The 20619-nt window shown below is 42.3% G+C and overlaps 1 protein-coding gene and 1 pseudogene across 9 annotated transcripts in view; both read right to left on the bottom strand.

Annotated features, from left to right (window-relative positions):
- The window catches only part of GLIPR1 (GLI pathogenesis related 1), a 71263-nt gene that overhangs the window by 28332 nt on the left and 22312 nt on the right, over positions 1-20619 (bottom strand). For 2 of the 9 annotated variants that reach the window (XM_060656940.3, XM_060656938.3), the window contains exons 2-5: positions 20087-20235; positions 10754-11032; positions 9310-9555; positions 271-380 (exon numbers count right to left, since the gene is read on the bottom strand). In XM_060656940.3, the coding sequence (XP_060512923.1) occupies positions 271-380; positions 9310-9555; positions 10754-10945 (548 nt within the window). In that variant the 5' untranslated portion in view covers positions 10946-11032; positions 20087-20235. Of the gene's footprint in view, positions 1-270; positions 381-9309; positions 9556-10753; positions 11033-11796; positions 11865-19122; positions 19251-20086; positions 20367-20619 lie in introns of those variants that run through there. The other 7 variants (XM_078449660.2, XM_060656943.3, XM_060656944.3 and 4 more) reach the window with 7 other exon arrangements.
- Positions 3485-9303, bottom strand: LOC132694056 (transcription factor BTF3-like; annotated as a pseudogene).

Raw genomic sequence — 20619 nt, 5'->3', positions numbered from 1 at the left:
ATTTTAGTGTTGCCACTCTAAACATATATGTTGTGTGTGTATTTATATAGCATTTGTAATGGGTGCACACAGACACAGAAACACACATGTATATTTTTTTTAAAAATGTACCAGATGTTAATGGAGTAGATCTCTAGGTTAGAGGAATTAAGGGGATATTAATTTTCTTTTTTACCCTTTCTTTATTATCCCAATTTTCTGTAATGAAGATTAATACTTCTAAAATAGATTTAAGAAGTTTTTCTTAGAAGAATCGATTTGGGTACTTACCCTGGTCCGTAGTTGCATATGAAAAGCGCTCCGTGGGAAATACTGGTGCCATGAACGCTGGGACAATACTGTACTGCACAGCCCACTTTGTAACTAGCCGCCCAAACAACCTGAAATAAGGATTTGTAGCGAGAGAGAGAGACGATAAAGTGAACATTGGAGTATGATTAGGACTTCATAAACGCGGTGAGGTGTGTTCACTCATGTTTAGGTGGAGCAGTTATTACCAGGGGACTCCTAGGTGCTGAGAACTCAGAAACAAGACTTGTAATTATTATTGGGGTGTGGGTGTGTGAAATAAACATATAAATGATACTAAGATCATTTTGGCATTTGAAATAAAATAAAATAGAGAGTGCTGGGGTGGGGGGCCCATCCTGAGAGCCCAGAGAAGGGGCGCTGGAGGAGGCCTTGGAGCTGAGGCCTGCAGGGGGCAGCGCTGGGGATGACCTCGCAGGAGACCGCAACGTGGGAGGAAGAGCCTTCCATGTGGAGACAGCAGCGGCACAGAGGCCCTGAGGTGGGACGGCGCGGCGGTGACAGTGGCAGAAAGAAGCAGGCAGAGCTGGGATCCAGTGAGTGGGGAGAGTCGTTGGCATTAAGGAAGGAGGCAGACAGGCAGGTCGTGGGGAATCTTGTAGGCAAGTGAGCACAGGCTCCTTTTTGCGTCAGAAAGATCACTTGGTTGTCATGAAGTAAATGGACTGAGAAGAGCAAGGGAAGAAAGAGGGAGGGCATTTGGGAGGCTGTTCCAGGGGTGCAAGCAAGAGAAGACGGTGACCCACACTTGGGTGGCGGTCGCGGGTTCCTGGGAATCTGTCACGTTCATGCTTTAGCTCTAGGTACCGCTGAAAGGATTTGCTTTTGCCTTGAGTGTGAGGTGAGACGGAACATTTGGGGCCTGAGTAACATTTACTGAGATGGGGGAAGGGAAGGAGCAGGGTGGGTGGGAATATGGACAGGGCTTCCGTTCAAGTCCCATTCCCTTTGAGATGCCTAATTAAACATCCAAGTGCAGAGTGACTTTGCTGCTGAATGTGACCGTCTCTAGATTATTATCTAGATCAAGGCTAGATGGAAAAAGGGTGGTGAGTGGCACAGGAGGAAAACCAAGCACAGAGCCAGCTTCTTCAGGGAGAGGGGCCTATGCTGTCGCCCTGGACCCCACAGTGGGAAGACTCCATACTTGATTTAGTTCAACGTTGTCACCTATGTTCCCACATTTAGTGGCATTTTCCCCCTGACTTTTGAACAAGGGACTTTACATTTTCATTTTGCACCTGGCCCCACAAATTACATAGCTCGTCTTAACCAAGAGTGTTTGGTGTCAATGGAGCCTAACGAAAAAAGCTGTTTAAAGAGCTAGTATCTAGACACTAGAGATAAGCCAGCAATTAAATGCACTCCTTTGGGTGCCAGGGTGGCTCAGTCAGTTGAGCATCCAACTCTTGACTTTGGCTCAGGTCATGATCTCATGGTTTGTGGGATCGAGCCCCACGTCGAGCTCTGTACTGATGCAAGCCTGCTTGGGACTCTCTCTCCTCCTCACTCTCTTCCCCGCCCCCAACCCAAATAAATATATATATATATTTTTTTTTAAAAACACCTTTCCCTTTCTATAGCCCTTTAGAGCTCCCCTCTACTTGCTAGATGGGATGCTACCTGATTCATGGATTAGTTCATAAAACCAATTAGATCTTTAAAATTTACTTGGTTGAACTTTTGTTATTTGACACATCCATCACCATATAGTTACAAATTTTTTTTCTTGTGATGAGAACTTTTAAGACTTACTCTCTTAGGAACTCTCAAATATACAATATGATGTTAACTATAGTTGACATGCTGTACTTTACATCCCCAGGACTTAGTTATTTTATAACTGTAAGTTTGAGCTTTTGACCACATTTACTCATTTTGTCTCCCCACCCCATCCCAACAACCACTAGTCTTTTCTCTCTTTCTAAGAGTTTGTTTCTTGTTTAGATTCCACATATATGTGAGACCATATGGTATTTGCCTTTCTTGGCCTGACTTATTTCACTAGCATAATACCCTCTAGGTCCATCCATGTTGTTGCAAATACCAGAATTTCTTCTTCAGGAAAATGTATTACATATATAGGAATATTACTTAGCCCTAAGAAAGAACAAAATCTATATTTTAACAAGTTCCTCAGGTGATTATTATGCATGCTAATTGGGTGCAATGTTGTCTGTATTCCTTTTACTATCACCACTATCAATCATTTTGTATTTATTTTTTCTCCTTTGGTCTTTGAGCACTTTCTCCGGGGTTTGTTTTATCTCAAGTATTCTATATCTTTGGGCTTCCCACACACACACCTTTAATGCTGTTTCTTTTGTTTTACTGTCTTTTACTTTTCTTTTCCAGTCTCTTTTTTTCCAAGGGCATGCAGTGTTAGTTACCATTTTGTTTTCATTGGTGTTTTCTTCTTTAAAGTCAACTTGTAATTAACACAATAAAATCCATCATTTTTAGGTGTACAGTTCCATGAATTTTGATAAAAACATAGTTGTGTAGCCACCGCCATATTCAAGACCTAGAATATTTCCATCACCCCAGAAAGTTCCCTTGTGTTCCTTTGTGGTTGGCTCCTACCCCCACCCCCTGACAATCACTAATCTGTTCTCTGTCTCTCTACTTTTGCTTTTTCCCAGAATTTTATATAAATGGGGTCAGTTTAAAAGTTTTTTTTCACTCTGGCATCTTTCACTGAGCATAAGTATTTGAGACCCATTCATACTGTTGGGTTCACTTCTTGATTGCATGGATGTCCCACAGTTTAGTTATCCATTCAAGTTGGTCTCTTGTTAAAAGCTTTATGGACATTGACAGGGCACTTGGGTGGCTCAGCTAAGCATCTGAGTTCAGCTCAGGTCATGATCTCACAGTTCATGGGTTCAAGCCCCACATGGGGCTCTGTGCTGACAGCTCAGGGCCTGGACCCTGCTTCAGATTCTGTGTCTCCCTTCTCTGTCCTTCTTCCACTTGCACTCTGCCTCTCTCTCAAGAATAAACATTAAAAAAAACAAAAACAAAAAAGAATCGGACTTTGGCTCAGGTCATGATTTCGTGGTCTGTGAGTTGGAGCCCCGCGATGGGCTCTGTGCTGACAGCTCACAGCCTGGAGCCTGCTTTGGATTCTGTGTCTCCTCTATCTCTGTCCCTCCCGGCTTGCACTCTGTCTCTGTCTCTCAAATAAAAAAACAAACAAACAAAAAAAAAACGTTAAAAAAAATTTTTTTTAAAGGCTGTATGGACACTCAGATTCTGGCTTCAACTTGTGGGCTCTGGGGCCACAAAGACTGAGTTCATATTCCAGCTTGGCCACTCACTGTGCGACCTTGCCCTTTGCTTCCTCGACTATTTAGTGAGGATAACGCTCTCAACTCTAAGGCTTATTTTGACATTTTAAATGGGATAGTAAAGTGCTTAGAACAGCTGCTGGCACATGGCAAGCAGTCAGCAAATGTTCATGTTTTATTCTCTACTAATTTTCTTGTTTTAAAATCTTTGAAAACTCTCTTGTTTCAGGCAGATTCCTATTGTGTGCTTTCATTTCTTTTAATATGGTAAAAAAAAATAAACCTAATTATAAAAAAAAAAATAATGAGAACTACTGATTATTGGGAATTTACTTGGTGCCAAGGTAATGTTAAGCACTTTATGTGCAACATCATGTTTAACACATCACTAAAGAAGTATTGCCTCTATTTTTATTGGTGGAAGTTGGAACGTACTTCTACTTGACCACAAAGTACTATGAGGGCAATCCATGCCCTGAGCAAGATGCTGTTTTCCCTTCTACCAGAAGCAGGGAAAGCCTGCTTTTCTAACAAAAGCCTTTCTAACAAAAACGGCACATCTGGGGAACCTACTAGGGGCAGGTATGTCTCTCCTTTGGAGTTAACACCCCCTTCCCACCATCTTTCAAGTCTCAGTATGAGTCCATCCGACTCATTATCAGGCACTATTATCAGGAGTATGGTAACGCTGCAACATATATAAAACCAGGTAGAGAAGCTGTGAAACATGTCCCACTTTATTGGTCTGTAACAGTGTAAAAATAAGCGGGTAGCAGTTGGTCGGGGAGGTAGGGCTAAAACCAAAAATGCGATCAATGGTGCCATCTAGTGGGCATTCTCAGCACTACCACACCTAAACTGCTGCCCCGCCCATACACTTAAGTCAAACCATTCTGTTACCAAATGTTATAAAGGTGAGCTGCCAGCAATAAAATAATCTCCGATATTAATATACCAAAATTCTTAGTGCAAATCTATCTCTAGTGAAGACAAAGCTAATGTGTGGACCTCATGTGCCAAGAAATATCACATCTTTAGGAGATAATGATTGGATCTAAATCTATTATCTTTACTGTGTACAATCACCCCTCACCAGCCAAAATCTGAAAATAGCTTGTTTTTTATTAATAGAAGATGAGGATAAGTGGGCTATTATAATAGCCACTTGAGGTAATTTCTAGCAAGAATTTACAATGGCAACTGAGTAGTCTTGAATCTCCCAAAAGATTTCTTACAAGGATGAAAACATCAAATTTTAATGTAAAGGCATCTTTAACCAAGCTGTCAAAGTGTTCTTCCTATATAATTGGCGGAAAACCAGCTCATGGAGGAGATCTAACCTTTGTTTAATGCCTAAGTAGCAGCACTTTATTATAACTTACAAACATTCCATTACTTAATCCTTACAACATAACCGATATCTGGATCCCAGCTCTTCCTCTTATTAGTTTTGTGACACTGGGCAAACAAATCCTTCTTCTTCTTTTTTTTTTAACTAGGCAAAAAAAAAAACCCTTATTTTTAATGTTTATTTTTGAGACAGAGAGAGACAGAGCATCAACAGGGGAGGGTCAGAGAGAGACACACACACACAGACTCCGAAACAAGCTCCAGGCTCTGAGCTGTCAGCACAGAGCCCGACGCGGGGCTCGAACTTACAGACTGTGAGATCATGAAGTCGGACGCCCAACTGACTGAGCCACCCAAGCACCCCGGCAAAAAAACTTTATTAACCTTGTTTCAAACTTTATTCTCAGGCCTCTTCAGCTTAATTAGCTGCAAAGAATGAATTGTGTCTAAGCAAAAACTAAAAAACACTACGCTGTCCAAGGGTCTTGGGCTTAAAAATATTAGAGATCTAGATTTTATCAGATCCATGAACAGAATTCTAAAAAGCAGTCATAGTACAAAATAGCAGCTCCCAGTAACTTCTTCAAGCTCTATCTTCAGAAGTTGACTCCGTTTAGTTTGCTTCCTTCTTGGAAGCTTCATCAAAATTCTCCACAAGATCTAGAACTTCATTCTCCTCCTCCTCCTCTCCGGTAGCGAGTGGTGCTTTTCTGTCCAGGGACTGTGTGGGAAGAGCTTCAGCTGGTCTTCCCAAACTAGCCAGACTGCACCAAGTTGGTTTAAGATACTGGGCAGAATTTCTGTCAACTGCTTGGTCTCAGTATGGCCTGGAATGTGAAAGTGTTTACTGCCCCAGATGCCTGAACTTTAAGCTCATGGAAGTGGATCGCCATTCCTTGGTTTGTGAACATATTCACTTCTTCAATACCGGAGATAGCATTCACCCCTAACTTCTTTAAGGAGAACTGAAGTTTTTTATCATCTGCTGTAGCGGTCCTATGAACCACCTTCTTCTCTTTTTTTAATGTTTATTTTTGAAGTGGGGGGAGAGGAGCAGAGAAAGGGAGACAGAGGATCCCGTGCAGGCTCTGTGCTGACAGCACAGAGCCCCAAGTGGGGCTCCATCTCACGAACTGAGATCATGACCTGAGCTGTAGACAGATTGAACCATTCAGGCACCCCAGAATCACCTTCTTCTTTAGGTGGACAGTTCCTTTCCCACCAATGCATATTTATGCTTTTAGTTTGACTTGTTTCTCCTGGTTCATGATAGTTTCTCTCATCTTGTTGGAACAGAAATGGGACCATGCAGGGGGACTAGGGTTTGTTTTCAGGGGGTCTAAGGTGGACCAGCTGAGGTTAGGTCTACACAAGTGGGCACGTAAGATGTGGGAAAACAACTTCCTAACTTCTCTGAGCCTGTTGTCTCATCTATGGATGACAGTGGTTCTCTGACAGGTTTGTGATAAGATTTGAATGGTTTCTTTAACCACGGAGAGCTGAGTACCACACTCACTTAAAAGTGGTTGCTGCGGGGGCACCTAGGTGGCTCAGTTGGTTAAACCTCTGGTCATGATCTCATGGTTCGTGGGTTCCAGCCTCCCATTTGGCTCTGTGGTGACAGCTTAGGCCCTGGAGCCTGCTTCGGATTCTGTGTCTCCCTCTCTTTCTGCCCCTCCCCTGCTTGGACTCTGTCTCTCAAAAATAAATAAACATTTTTTAAAAAAATGGTTGCTGTGGATGCATTATGTCTGACCCATGGGGTCCCTGGACTTCCTCTCCAGGAAAAGGCTTGCTTTTCAGAATTGGGGGTAGAATGTAGTGGTCTCTTTGCGAGAGCAGATTAGGAGTCACTCAGCTTGGGCTCTGATACCTGTATGTAAGGAAATGAATTTTCTCATATCTGAAATGTTAGCTCTCCTTTTTTTGTCCTATATGGAAAGGGAACATTTACAAATAAGCCCAGCTAATTTGGGGAGGGCCATCTCTGAAATCTCAGGTCTATGTGACGGATGTAAAATCAAGTTTCCTCCTCTTGTTTTGAGTCCCTGGAAGGATGGACATGGAGTGTCTTAACTGCATGGTTCAGGAGTCTGTGGCCGATATGACAGTCTTTAGATCTTTGCGTATTTGTTGTGGTGAGCTACTAGCCACGCTTCTGAAGTACAAGGCTCATTTGTACACACTGTCTACCTTGTACCCCTTTTCAGTTTTGCCTGGAGTTCTTCTCCTTTTCTTTTTCATTTGATAAGCTCTCCGTTAGTTTTCAAGAACCAAGTGATATGGCTCCTGCTGTGTGAATAACTCCTATGTCTCCATACCTCCCTTTGGCCAGATAAGTTGCTCTGCCCTCTTTGCTCACATAGCAACTTGTCAGTTTCTCCAAATTACACCAACAATGCATTGTATTACAGCCACTTACACATTGGTCTCTCCCCAAGGAAGGTCAATTCCTAAAGGTCAGGGGTCATTGCCATCTGTGTCCCTCATTCCTTGTACCACCCCCATTTCTCCTCACTTTTACTTCTTGGTGATTGTACTCCTCAATTAAGTGTTAGGACTGGGGCACCTGGGTGGCTCAGTTGGTTAAGCATCCCACTCTTGATTTTGGCTCAGGTCAGCATCTCTTGATTCATGAGTAGAGCCCCACACAGGTCTCTGCTCTGATAGTAGAGACCCTGCTTGGGATTTTCTCTCCCCCCTCTCTCTGCTTGTGTGCTTTCTGTCTCAAAACAAATAAACATTAAAAAAATAAAGCGGTAGGACATAAGCTATTGTTCCAGGCTCTGTTTTGCAGGAATCTGCACTAAGACATATGATCAGTGAGTGCCTTACACAGTGCCTGGCATATGATAGGAGCTTAAACACTGAATGAGAGTCCGTACCCTCAAACTGACAATTATTTTTGGAGACTTAAACAGTGCAATGTTGGGGCGCCTGGGTGGCTCAGTCAATTAAGTGTTCGACTCTTTATCTCAGCTCAGATCATGATCTCACGGTTTCATGGGTTTAAGGCCCCTATCAGGCTGTGCTGACAGTGTGGAGCCTGCTTGGGATTCTCTCTCTCTCTACCCCTCCCCTGCTCATGCTGTCTCTCTCTCAAAATAGATAAATAAACTTTAAAAAAAAATGTAAATGGTGCAATGTTTAATGGTACCAGTGCCGCTTGTGGGCAAACTGGATTTAGCTTTCTTGCCTTCTAGGACTTTTGGGATTCTGATGGAATCACTTTTCTGGTTAAAATTTTTTGTAAACATAAGCCAAGATTAATTGTTTATGGGATGAGTCTAGGGGAAACCTAACTCATATTTTCAAGAAAGGGACCAATATTGCTGGTGGTTTGATAGCTCATTCTTGCCTATAATAATCTAGAGATGAAAATTTCACTGAAATCCGCCCTTCCCCTCACATCATAATAGTAAATATCTGTGCCAAACTTGTTTCACCTGTAACAACACCAGCGTGATCAGAGGCTCTATGAGGCTGAGCTGCCCTGAGACTTTTTCCAACAACATTTTGCTCTTTAAAAACACCTATTATTCCAAGTTAACTGCCTTGTTAGAAATGTTTGTACCCTCATTCCTCACTTCAGCACATTTTTGTATATAAGAAGCAGTCAGACATAGGTTCAGCACCCTTACTTATTGGCTTGACAAGGACTGCCAGGAAGAAAAGTAAATAAATGAAATGTGACCAGGATCAGGAGGCAGGATAGTAAGACGATAGACATGCTGCCCTAGGGACTTGTTGCCATCATGTTGCAAACATGCCTTAGGGTTAGGAAACCAAAACCAACCTGAGTGAAAAAAAAAAATCTCAATGGGGGCGGAATAGCCACAGAATGGTTTACACAAATTTACATGTTGGCCTCACCATTGTTTTTCTCTTCCTTGTGTGACCCATCACAGGCTCTCAGTTCATGTTTGAAGGAATAGGAGGCTATGGAATTGATGCTTCTGTCTGAGAGGCTTGTTTCTCCCAATTTTATAGACCCCAATCAACTGCCTCAAATTTTATAGAGGACGCATACCTGAAAATCCATTCACTCATAAAGTCCTCTGCTCACAAATGGAACAAAGTGCCCCAGGCAGGCAGCTGTTACCAAAATATTCAAAGTCTGTCCAGATTGGTGAGCCTCACCTTTTGCGTTTAAACACGTAACTAACCTCTTCAAGCACCACCCCCTCTGCTATTGAAGTCTGCTCCATTTTTTTTATTTTTTAGGTAAGCTTGTAAGCTCTACTCTCTGACATGTACAGGCACACCAGCTTACTCTATATTTTCTTAACACCAGATTCCAGTTTTCTCTTTGCCTTTGAAGAGATAGTTTCAAGAGAATATGGAGCAGGCAGATACTTACCTGAGTGTAATGGCCACAGACTTTGGTGCATTTCTGAGTCCTGAAGTCATAGTACTGAATTTCATCGTACCAGTTTGTGATGGCTGAAGATGCAGAAAACAGGGATAGAGACCCAGCCCAGATGTTTTCTCCCAGAGAGGAGAAATTTGGATGCAGCTTGTAGCTTGAATGCAGCTGAACGTTGTGTACAAACTGACAGTTTCTTGCCCATGTTTGCGCAACTCGTGCTAGCGCTGGGTCCCAAGTCTGCAAAAAGAAACGTTAAACAGTAGGAGGGTCCAGAATGAAAATTGGGTTTTGTAAAGATCTTTCAACTACAATGAGGAAAAAGATTTGGAGAGGGATCAGTACAGACACTGGAAGATGAGGAACTGATGACCAGAGTGTTATGTGGCATCATACAGTTAATGAGAGAACAGAAAGCCCTCACCCATCACAGACAGGAATTAGACCTCTTGCTCAACCGCCAGGCACTGAAAGCTGTAAAGAGGCACCACTGAACCTACACGGAATCAGGAAACGTTACAGGCCACCCCACCCCCTCCCTAATTAACCACACCCAGTCCCTTTAAAGCCTTCTTGGCTAGGCAGAAACCGTGGAGCTGGCTTTTGGACCAGAGTCTGCCTTCTCCCCAGGTGGCCGGCCTCCTGAATAAAGATTCTTTCAAAAAGAATGAAAACTGTTACCAAAAAATGTAACTGGAATGAGCAAAGTGAGAATTTGAAGGGGGGGAATGAGGCATGATAATGGCGATGACTGAATAGAGAAGGGTCCTCCCTGTACGTGTGGTCTCCCAGTGTTGAATAAGGCCACTGGGAAACTTGATGATCTTGTTTTGTGGAATTTAGAATCTAAATGAGGGACACAGATCAGCATTTCACTGAGGGCCTGTTATGTGCAGAATACTTAAGGCTGTGTTTCACATGGTATATATAATTAAATAAACACAACAGCCCGTATCCTGAGGAGCTCAGAAAGATTAAAAACTAGCTCACAGCCACAGAGCTGGCATTCAAACCCATGCCTGACTGATTCAAAATCCTATCCTTTCCTGAGATGCCATGCTGCCTTCCAGAGAAAGTCAATATGCTCTGCCAGCAACAACAGAAAAGTAAACTTAGAGATAAACAAACAAAAAAAGCCCTCAAAAAATTAACAGGGAAGAAAGTAAAAAAAAAAAAAAAAAAAAAAAAAAAAAAAGTAACATCTTCTGACCGGAGGAAAGGAAGCATTTAAAAAGAGGAGTAAAATGTACTTGCTGAGCTTGCTTAGAAAAGATGAGTCAACAGAGCTAAACCGGATTCGTTTTGATCACAGATTGTGAATTTACTGCACACGTTAATCACAACGGGAACAAAAAGGCATTTAGGATTAGCAAGGACTGACCTCTAAAATCAACACACGTTAGCTTACTTCTATCACAAATACTGATATTTTCCTTACCATGTATAGCATATCACTGGCTGTTGGATTCACTTCTGATCGGAACTTGTTATGAAATCGAACACAGTCTTTGATGAAATCTTCATTTTCGATACCTGGCAAACTAATTGCTGTGTTTTCATAGCTGGAAACTAAGGAAACCATCCAGGCTGTCATGGCAAGTGTGGCCCGCATGCTCAGTCTGTTTGGCATGGAGCCCTCGGAGGCTGGAAACCGGAGCCAGTGAAGGTTCTGAATGCGTGTGCCTCTCTCAGTTTGACAAAGCGTGGCTGATTTCAGCTTTGAGAAAATGGAAAGCAGAACTTGAGTTCATCACAAGTTTAAAGAAATGGGTTTCGCCATATATGGTTTGCTGCCACTTTTGTGCTCTTAACCCTGCCGTTTCAGTGGTTCTCAGTGACACAGCACCTATTACAACATAGATATTTACGAGGCTGCATCAGACTTTCTTTCGAGTTAGGGGGGATACTTTCAAAGGAAATTCTGGAATCTCCAGAAATAACAATCTCAATTTTTATGGAGGTTCTGGTGGTTAAATAAAAACATATCTCTTACTTCCATAAATGTCTTGCAAAATGCTTTTCAAACTTGTTTAGAGTCATATCAGTACAGTGGTTGGAATATCTGGCTAACATCTTAACTTGACCTAGAATTCATTCACAGTGGTGTGTGTGTGTGTGTGTAACCATGGCAAAGAGAGGGCAGAGAGAGAGAATAGTAGAGAGAGCACTGGTCTCAATTTCAGATTTTAGTTTAAGTTCTGTTCCTCACTAGTTGCAGCTGCCTATTTACTGAATGAAGCAAATAAAACTTTTTCTAGCCCCTTAATCAGAGAGGATTTGGGAGGATCTAATGAACTAGCCAATATATTAACACATATTAAATGTCTGCACTGGGTATTCAGTTTAGTAATAGGAGATAAACACGCTGCCCTCAAGGAGCTGAGAGAAGCAGGAGCTGTGGGGTGGTGACAAGCCCAGGGACAGTTGAAGGTCTGGGTGGAGGGAAGCACCAGAGGCTGAGGACTTATGGAGGATGCTTACCCCATTCTGACACGGGTTGAAATGGCTTCCTACAACAGCAGTGAGGTCTTTGCTGAGCTGGAATCAGACTGGAGTTGAAGTGAAAAAAAAAAATTAAGGAAGTGAAGGGAATTGGAGAATAGGAACCATATATCTGCTGCAGGCAGGCTGGGTCCAAGGACCCAGAGGGTCCTTGGCTTGAGAAAGGTGGACATCAGATGTGGGCCAGCAGGAGGTGAAAGTAGAGTTTATTGAAGATATATATATATATATATATAGAGAGAGAGAGAGAGAGAGAGAGAGAGAGAGAGAGATTCGGACAGAGTATCCAGGAAAGGAAAAGAGCATGAGTCTCACCTTTGCTTAGGGTCTGGGGTTTTTACTGTCAATTATGGTCAGGTACCATATGGTCAATTATGGTCAGGTACGGTCAATTATGATCTGTGTCCTCTTAGGCTTCTAGGAACTGGTCAGAACCAGGACAGAGTCCGGGTGTCCTTCATAAGTCACTCATTCCCTGAAGTCATGGGTCTTGGCACCAAGGTGTTTGGAGTCAGTAGTCTTAGAGAATGTTTATGATGATCCTGCCTCATCACTCCTTAGATTTATTGTGCTGGGAGACTCCAAACATATTATTATCTCTTTGTCCCTTACAAGGAAGACATATGTAGCCTGGATGGCTCGGTCTGTAGTGAATATGACTATTGATTTCAGGGTTGTGAGTTCAAGCCTCATGTTGGGTATAGAGCCTACTTTAAAAAAACAAAGGAGAACATAGGCTATTTGCATTACAAGGCATGTGTAGAGAAGAATGTGGGTGCAGGTCCTAGCAAGAATAGAAACTGGAAAAGAAGCAAAGGAAAAAAAATGGCTTTTTTTGTTTTTTTCCCCATGGGGTCTCTTCAGCTTCTCTGTCTCATATCCAGCTGTGAAGTTGGAAACAAAATAGAGAAAGAGCCACTGCACGTTGTCTGTCTCTACAGAGATGGTCTTCAAGTATGGCTGGTAGGAAACATGGTACATGGTTCTCATGGAATTTAGAATCCAAATAGTGCTTTCACGACAGAGACAGCAGTAAGAGGCAGATCAGGGAGAACTTGCTGGCTTCTGCCAATGATTTGGATTTTATCACGAATCGAATGAGAAGTTATAGAAGGGTTTTTTCGTTTGTTTTTTTAGCTGTAGTTGGGGTGTGATCCGGTTTTAGAAACAATCGTGTTTAAGAAAACCAAGAGATGTGGAGAATGGAACAGGTTTGGGGTGATTATTTTTGATGGAAACTCTTAAAAGGAAACATTATAGAACTCTGAGGTGAATGTATTGCCCACCCCCGATAACCTCACAAAATACTCATAAATAATCTCAATTGTGTCCAGGCTGCCTAATTGGTACCAGCATTTCATTCCATTACATTGACCTAAGACTTCTTGTCTAGGGCTCAGAGGTAACCTTTTGATCAAGGTAGTCAACAGTGAGACATTCCTGCAGCTTGAGGTGAGATGCAGGCCTGGGACTGCTTCCCACCTTCTTCTGAGTCTCTGTGAGCTAGATTGTCTGAGTTTTGAACACCAGAACAAGAAAAATGAGACCTTGCAAACAAGGAAATTTAGTGACATTTTGTGATTGCTTGTGCAATCCCCATTGCACACATACAACTCCCAAGAATAAGCAATATTATCTTGGTATTGAAAAGAACTAATCAATTTTTTCTCTAATTTCTTGAAAATAACAAGCAAAAGGGAATGTCTGCCCTTAGAGACTCTTTTTACATTATTATGCCAGGCAAATTAGCCCTTCTGAGCTACAACCCTCAACACTTCTTAATTTTCACAAACAAACAGGTCTCCACAACAAAAGCCCACAGAAGAGGGTTTGCTCAGAACAGGAACTTTTAGCAAGGAGCAAATGCAAGCTTCTGCTTCTTTTCAAGAAGGCTTACAACTTGGCTGAGTCTTTCCTGTTCTTACCCTGGTCTTTGCCATCGTGTCCTTGAAAAGTACGCATGTGTGTTAAGAAAGAAACTTGTTTTCAGTGTTAATCTCTCTGAATGGTGGCAGTTTAGATTTTTTCTTTACTTCCTTCCTCTTCTTTATTGTGGAATTTTTTTTTTTTTTTTTTTTTTTTTTTACAGTAAGCATATAGTAATCGGAAAAAAGAACACCCTAGAACTATTTTTATTTTGGAGAACCATGGGATCTTTATAATCGTACACAAATTAACTGATATACACTGCTGATAAAGGCTTGCATAGATAAAATGCTAAAGGATTATCGAGTATCCCTGTACTTTTTGTTTGAAGAGGCCTCAAATAAATGAAAATTGAGGAGGGTAACCAGTCATTGTTCACGATGTCATGAGGAGGCCACTAAGGTGTAGATCATTCACAGGGCTATGAGAAAGACAAAAAAGATTAATAAGTGGAGAGCTCCAATAATCCAAATAAATTGAGGTCATGGAACCAGTTGGTTGGATTTAACCATTTCACATTGTCAGATAACTCCTGTTCAACTTGTATCTGTGTTTCCTGTTGAATATCTAATGGTTTTGATGTAGCTGGGAAGACAGAGCATTAATCTCAGATTGTAAATTGGGGGAAGAAGCTCCTTGCAGGTGTTTTTTCACTAACTCCCAGGAGTGCTGAGACATATTATATTGTAAGAGAGTGACACAAAGTTTGTTATGTCGCCAGTCACATTGTATACTTTGATGATCAACAAGTGCCTGTTGGCGGTCCCCCATGCATTCGAGGGCTGCTTCAGCAGCTTGTCGTCTTGCCTAATACTGTTAGCAACCTGCCTTTGAGTAGTCATTGCCTTGGTGATATCAGTCATTACGTGATTGACTACTTTAGCATTGCGGATAGACTTTGTCAGGGAGACCTCGGCAACAGAGGCTATGGTTAAGATGACAACCTATGAGATAAGGAAGGCAATGAGCCATCCAACAAATCTTTTAGGTCTCCACTTAGAAATGGCTTGGGCTAATTCAGCAATACCGTTGCACCCTTCCCAGGGCCCTGTTAGATTTACCGGCAACCAAATTTGAGGCTATCCTTTTAAGATAAATATAGGCGAGACAGAAAGTTTGGTGATGTTATAATGGCTGCTACAGGCTGTGTACCAAGCCAGAGGAGGTACTTCAAAAACAATATGGGTTGTTGAATCTTGTATTAACCGGCTTAGTGGAAATTATGAAAACATAGGGATGAGGTGTACAGATCACGACGCTGTCTGGGACAATCTGTGTGAGATTCATATGAAAGGTACCATTACTATTAGCATAATGCCTGTGAGGGAGATGGCATAACAAAACAGGAAGGCTAAGACGCTGTAAGTTGTGATGCCACAGGTTATGTGAACCTGTTTTCAATTCTTAATATTGGCCCTGAAATTCCACCATCAGTGCAAAGGATGGAGAAGCTGTGAGGTTCTGAAAACCCAATTGGTTTGCCCACTGAGGTTGTGTCCTTTAGGACCCTAGTTAATGAGAGTAAGATTTTGAAAAAAAATTCCTCTTTATGGGCAAGGGAGGTCCGGCAGGGCTGCTAGATGACTGAAGAGCCACAAGGGGGCCATATCTTCTTTATGTGGCAATGATCAGTGGGGAGAAGTGGATGAGATTCCTTGGTGGAGGTGGATGTAGCGAAGGAGGCTACTGAAATGAATGTCAAATTTGCCTTGTGGTCCTGTGTTTTAGGCACGTGGTGAAGATACATCTGTGCTGTGATTTTTAAACATCCAGAAGGTTTTCAAACATCCAGGTTACACAAAAAGGAGGGAAATGTGATGATGATATGGGGCAAGCTGACAGCAAAGCACAGGCTAACATCACCCCATCCACCCCTAGGTGGATTATGTGTGATATTCCTTGGACACTCCTGGCTACTCAAGAACAGAGAAAAGGGGTTTAAGTACTTGCCATGGTGATGTGGGAGACTAAGACAAATGAAAAATTAAATTTCTTTACTGCCTACAGCCCATTGACAAGTCCTTGAAACTGGCAGAGTGACTTCCCTCTAGGAGCTCAGCTGCCTCAATGATGACACTTTCTAGGGGTAAAAGGGAATCTTAGCTTAACATTATCCTGACACCCAGGATCCCGTAAGTCTACTTTGACATATAAAAATTCCTTTAGAAACTTCCTTTATCTCAACTGCCCCAAGATAGATGCTGGCAATCATACTCCAAGCTTATGGCCCTCAATACACATCTGAAGGGTCTCATGACCGAGGTTTTACTAAACAGTAATAAATGGAGTTTCCCTAGCAACAGCTAGCCCCTCAAGGTCCTGGAAACCTTGCTTCCAAGATTCCTCAGAGACTTACTCTATCCCTGACCCCCGCCCAACCTGAGGGTATGTAATGAGTTACCCATCATGACCCCATACAGCTCTTCTGCCCACGGGTCCTGTCCCCGTGCTTTAATAAAATCACCTTTTGCACCAAAGACTTCAACAATTCTTTCTTGGCCGTCAGCTCCAGACCACCCTACCATCATCCCAAAACTTCATTAAGGACACAAAAGGAACAGAAGTATTCAGCTTTAACCAATCTCTCCATTTAGTAAGAGGGACTTTTGGCAGAAGCCAGATGCCTCCAGTCCAAAAAGAATCATTACTGGTTAGTGGACGGTCTGCATCCCACCATGTAAACAGCTTAAATAAAGGGGGGTCTATGATATGAACCCAATACAGTGAGGAAAAAGCAGTAGTGGTCCGGATAAAGAAAAAGATTCAGCAAATCATTACATTAGCCGAGTTTTGAGAAACTACAGCTAAATATGCTAAAAATCTGTTTTCTGGGGTTGGTGGCGCTCAGACACGGCCTATGACCTCACTGACATATTGATCAAGCTTCTTAAGTTGTCCCCAGGTGACATCACTTGCCTTGGTTGTTTGTGGGCATGGTCTCCCCTTACAAAGACAAATCGGCCATCTGAGGAAGCGGGTTGAAAGGCTGATCCTTCCAAATCATGGTATGGTTTGATCAGATGGGCACGTGCCCAGTGCGGTCCTGATGGGAGAACACATGCATGTCCCCATCCCCATGTTATCAGTTCATAGGGTCCTTTCCATGAATTATTGCCTTGTATATCTTTAAGTAGCACTTAGGCTCTGATACTTGAGCCAGGAGATGTGGCGCAAAATGCCATTCAGCAGCTGTGAGGCCATGGGAATCACAATTTAAAAAATTTAGAGTGTGTAAGGCTTTATACAGTGAATTCCAAGGTGGGGGGTCATTGTGCAGTTTCACCCTTTTTTGTTTGTGAAGCAATTTTTTTTTAATTTAATGTTTATTTATTTTGAGAGAAAGAGAGAGGGAGAGACAGAGTGTAAGCGTAGGAGGGTCAGAGAGAGGGAGACACAGAATCCAAAGCAGGCTACAGGCTCCTAGCTGTCAGCACAGAGACAGACATGGGGCTCGAACCCACAAACCATGAGATCATGACCTGAGCTGAAACTGAACGTTTAACTGACCGAATCACCCAGGTGCACCTGTGAAGCATTTGTTTTAAAGTGGCATGTGTACATTCTATAATAGCTTGTCCAGTAGAGTTATATGGTTGTTAGCAAAACTTAGCTCCTTTAACATAGAGAAGTTTTAACTAAATAAAGACCTGAAAAAGACAAAACATAAGCTTTGGTTTTCCCAGCAGACAAAAGAGAAAAAAAACGAACAACTTTGTTTACATTTTCTTATCAAGAGCAGATCAACAGTCCAAGAAAACTTAGTCTCTTGAACACAGAGAAAAGCAGAATTTGAATCTTATACCAGTGTACTTTTAAAATCTATTCATTTCAACGTTAGTCCATCCTGACCACACATAAAATTCCTTTCCAAAGATTTCCCTTCACGAACCTTCTACAACTTTCCTTTGCATTCAGATTTTGTCCCAAGCCATTTCTCTCCCAACAACAAGTCTCATTTAGGACAAAATTACTTTCTTTTACCTTCAACAAAAAAATGTATTTCCATTCTTTATATCTTTCTTACATATCTCCTACTTTTCTACATATGGAATTGCTTTCCTTATTTCCATCAGTCTTTAGTACACTTAGCAGAATTTTAGTTCTTAGAAACCTTAGTCTCCAATGAAAACTTCATAACTGATGAGGGAGTGTGGGGCAAGCTGAGGGTAAAATACAGGCTGGCACACACACTCCCCTCCCCCACCCCCCCCCCCCCAGGTGTAATATGTGTGACATTCCCGGCTACCCAAGAACAAAGGAAAGGGGTTGAAGTGCTTGCCATGCTGATGTGAGAAACTAAGGTAAATGAAAAATTAAATTCCCTTACTGCCTACTGCCCATTGACAAGTCCTTGAAACTGGCAGAGTGACCTCTCTCTAGGAGCTCAGCTGACTCAGTGATGACACTTTGCTGGGGGCAAAAGAGAACCTTAGGTTAACAGTGTCCCAAATGGGAGGATCCTGTAAATCTACTTCCTGTATCTCAACTGCCCCAAAATATATGCTGGCAATCATACTCCAAGCTTATGGTCCCCTAATATACATCTGAAGGGTCTCATAACTAAGGTGATATTAAACTGTAATTAGTGGAGTTTCCCTAGCAACAGCTAGCCCCTCAAGGTCCTGGAAACCTTGCTTCCAAAATTCCGTAGAGACTTACTCTATCCCTGACCCCCTCCCAACCTGAGGGTATATAATGAATTACCTGTCAAACCCCAGTGCAGCTCTTCCTACCCATGGGTCCTGTCCCCATGCTTTAATAAAATAACCTTTTTGCACCAAAGAGGTGTTCAAGAATTCTTTCTTGACTCTCGGCTCTAGACCACCCCATTATCACCCCAAAACTTCATCAGTAACCAATTGAGAACTGTTATATCAGAATTTTTTTCAGATGGTAAGTTTATCAAGTGAGCGCAATGCAGGTTTTCCATAGTAAAATTTTAATAAAGTATGAAGCATGTTTATCAGACCCAAATAGTCTTAGTTTCTCTGCAATAAGTCAAAAGCACAAACCTACATCTAGTCATCAGTGCTTTAGCCTTTTATCTCATTAGATAGCCAATGAATTCAATCCCATTTATTGTGCAAACAAAACTTTAACGTCTGGTTACCAAGGACTGAAAGCTATCTCCACAATTACCCATGACAACTTTGAGACAGACAAAATTAACCATTATTTTAAGTCATCCTTTTGCTAAGAAATTGCAACAGAGATAACACAAGCTTACTTGACTTTCAGCAAACCTAGATAGAATAAATTCCATATTTAATGCTGATAAACAGGTCTATCAAAACCCAACAAACTTAAATTATCTTAAACACTGAATATGGTTTACTTGGGTCCACTTAAGACAATTTGTTCTCCATGGTTAATTTTTACCTGGAATGCTGGTGGGGAATATGAAGTGGGGGGGCCCAAGGGGGTGCTCTTTGCTCCCGGACAGGAGGGTAGGAGGAGGAACTAGTGGTGCCTGAGGCACTGAGGGTGGGATAGGAACCAGTTATGCAGGGGCCGCACCCCAGATGCTGCAGAAACAGAAGGGGGAGGGGAAGGATGAGTCAGTGAGGTTTGGCCAAGAAGCCTGGAAGCAGATAAATGCCCAGAGAGCAGAGAAAGACGTCTCCGGGTCCTAAAGCCTGTCAGCTCAGAGGAGCAGACGCCAGGTTTTGTTTTGTTTTGTTTTCCATCAGCTAGTGGAATTAGGCAATCCATGTCAGGCCAGAGAAGACAGGGAATTTCCCCGAACCAAATGGGGTTTCAGCAGCTGCTTGGAGATATTCCTTAAAGTCCCTGTCCTGAGGTACACTAACCACAGTTGGCTCCAATTATCATAGTCATTAACCAGGGAAATGAATGAATGAATGAATGATTGGGAGGAGTAGGCACAGAAGGGGCGGTGGAGGGGTCATCATCCATAGTAGGAGGTGTCATAGGAGAGGTGGGTGTTAGGCTTTCTTTCTTAATTTGTTCCTTCTCTGGAGATACACGTAAGTGACATAATGCTGTACGGACTAAACTCCAGGTCACTAAAACGGAATCAGGAAGCTTCTCTCCTTTTTCAAGTTTTCTTGTTAGATTTTTTCCCACTAGCTCCCATAGATCCAAATCAACTGTACCATGGTTGAGGAACCAGGAACAGGCATCTCTTATTGCTCATAACAATTTACTTAATTGATCTTTTGTAACCATACAATGAGCCGCCTTTAAAAGCTGCTGTAAAGTTTTTAAATATAATAGCTGTTCCTTTGGCATTTTTTGGCCCATGGTAGAGAAAGAGAAAAATATTCTCACTGAAAACTAGACACGTTGGCAGCTATCCCAAGAGGGTACTGCTGTCCCTTACCGCGATGTGGTCTGTCAGAAGTCTGGACAATTTCACTTTCTTTGCCTGAACGTGTCCATTCTGCCCCCTGAAAATCTTCCTCTCAAGTCTATCACTATTGCGTCAGTGTCACCAGTTGTGGATTCGGCTTCGGGCTTTGTCCAGTAAAGCTGAGGAGAGCAGAAAGGACTACTCAAAACTCCATTCAAGTCAAGAGAGGTGAGAGGGAGGCTAAGGGAAGTTTCCCCCAGCTGCTCCCAAGCTCCCGTATTCGTTGAGTCTGCATTTAGGGAAACATTGCACAATACATCAGTGGGCTACGTGCCAGTAAGAATGTATAGAAAGCATGCAGAAAAACAAGGCAGGATAAAATATCCCATGAGATAACATAGTCTAAGGAATTTATGAACACAGGCAGGACCTAACCCATAGATATACATTAACTAACCCGTAGATATACACTAACTAGATAAGCAAAGCAAGGCCGCTGTTTTCAGCAAGGCCAAAAAGCAGTTTTCTGCTTTGCAATGCGTTCCCTATAATCTTCTAACCCA

The sequence above is a fragment of the Panthera onca genome, chromosome B4, assembly GCF_046562875.1.
Source record: "Panthera onca isolate mPanOnc1 chromosome B4, mPanOnc1 haplotype 2, whole genome shotgun sequence".
Classification (NCBI taxonomy): domain Eukaryota; kingdom Metazoa; phylum Chordata; class Mammalia; order Carnivora; family Felidae; genus Panthera; species Panthera onca.
The sequence above is the reverse complement of the archived record's forward strand: the minus strand, read 5'-3'. Positions and strand labels throughout refer to the sequence as shown.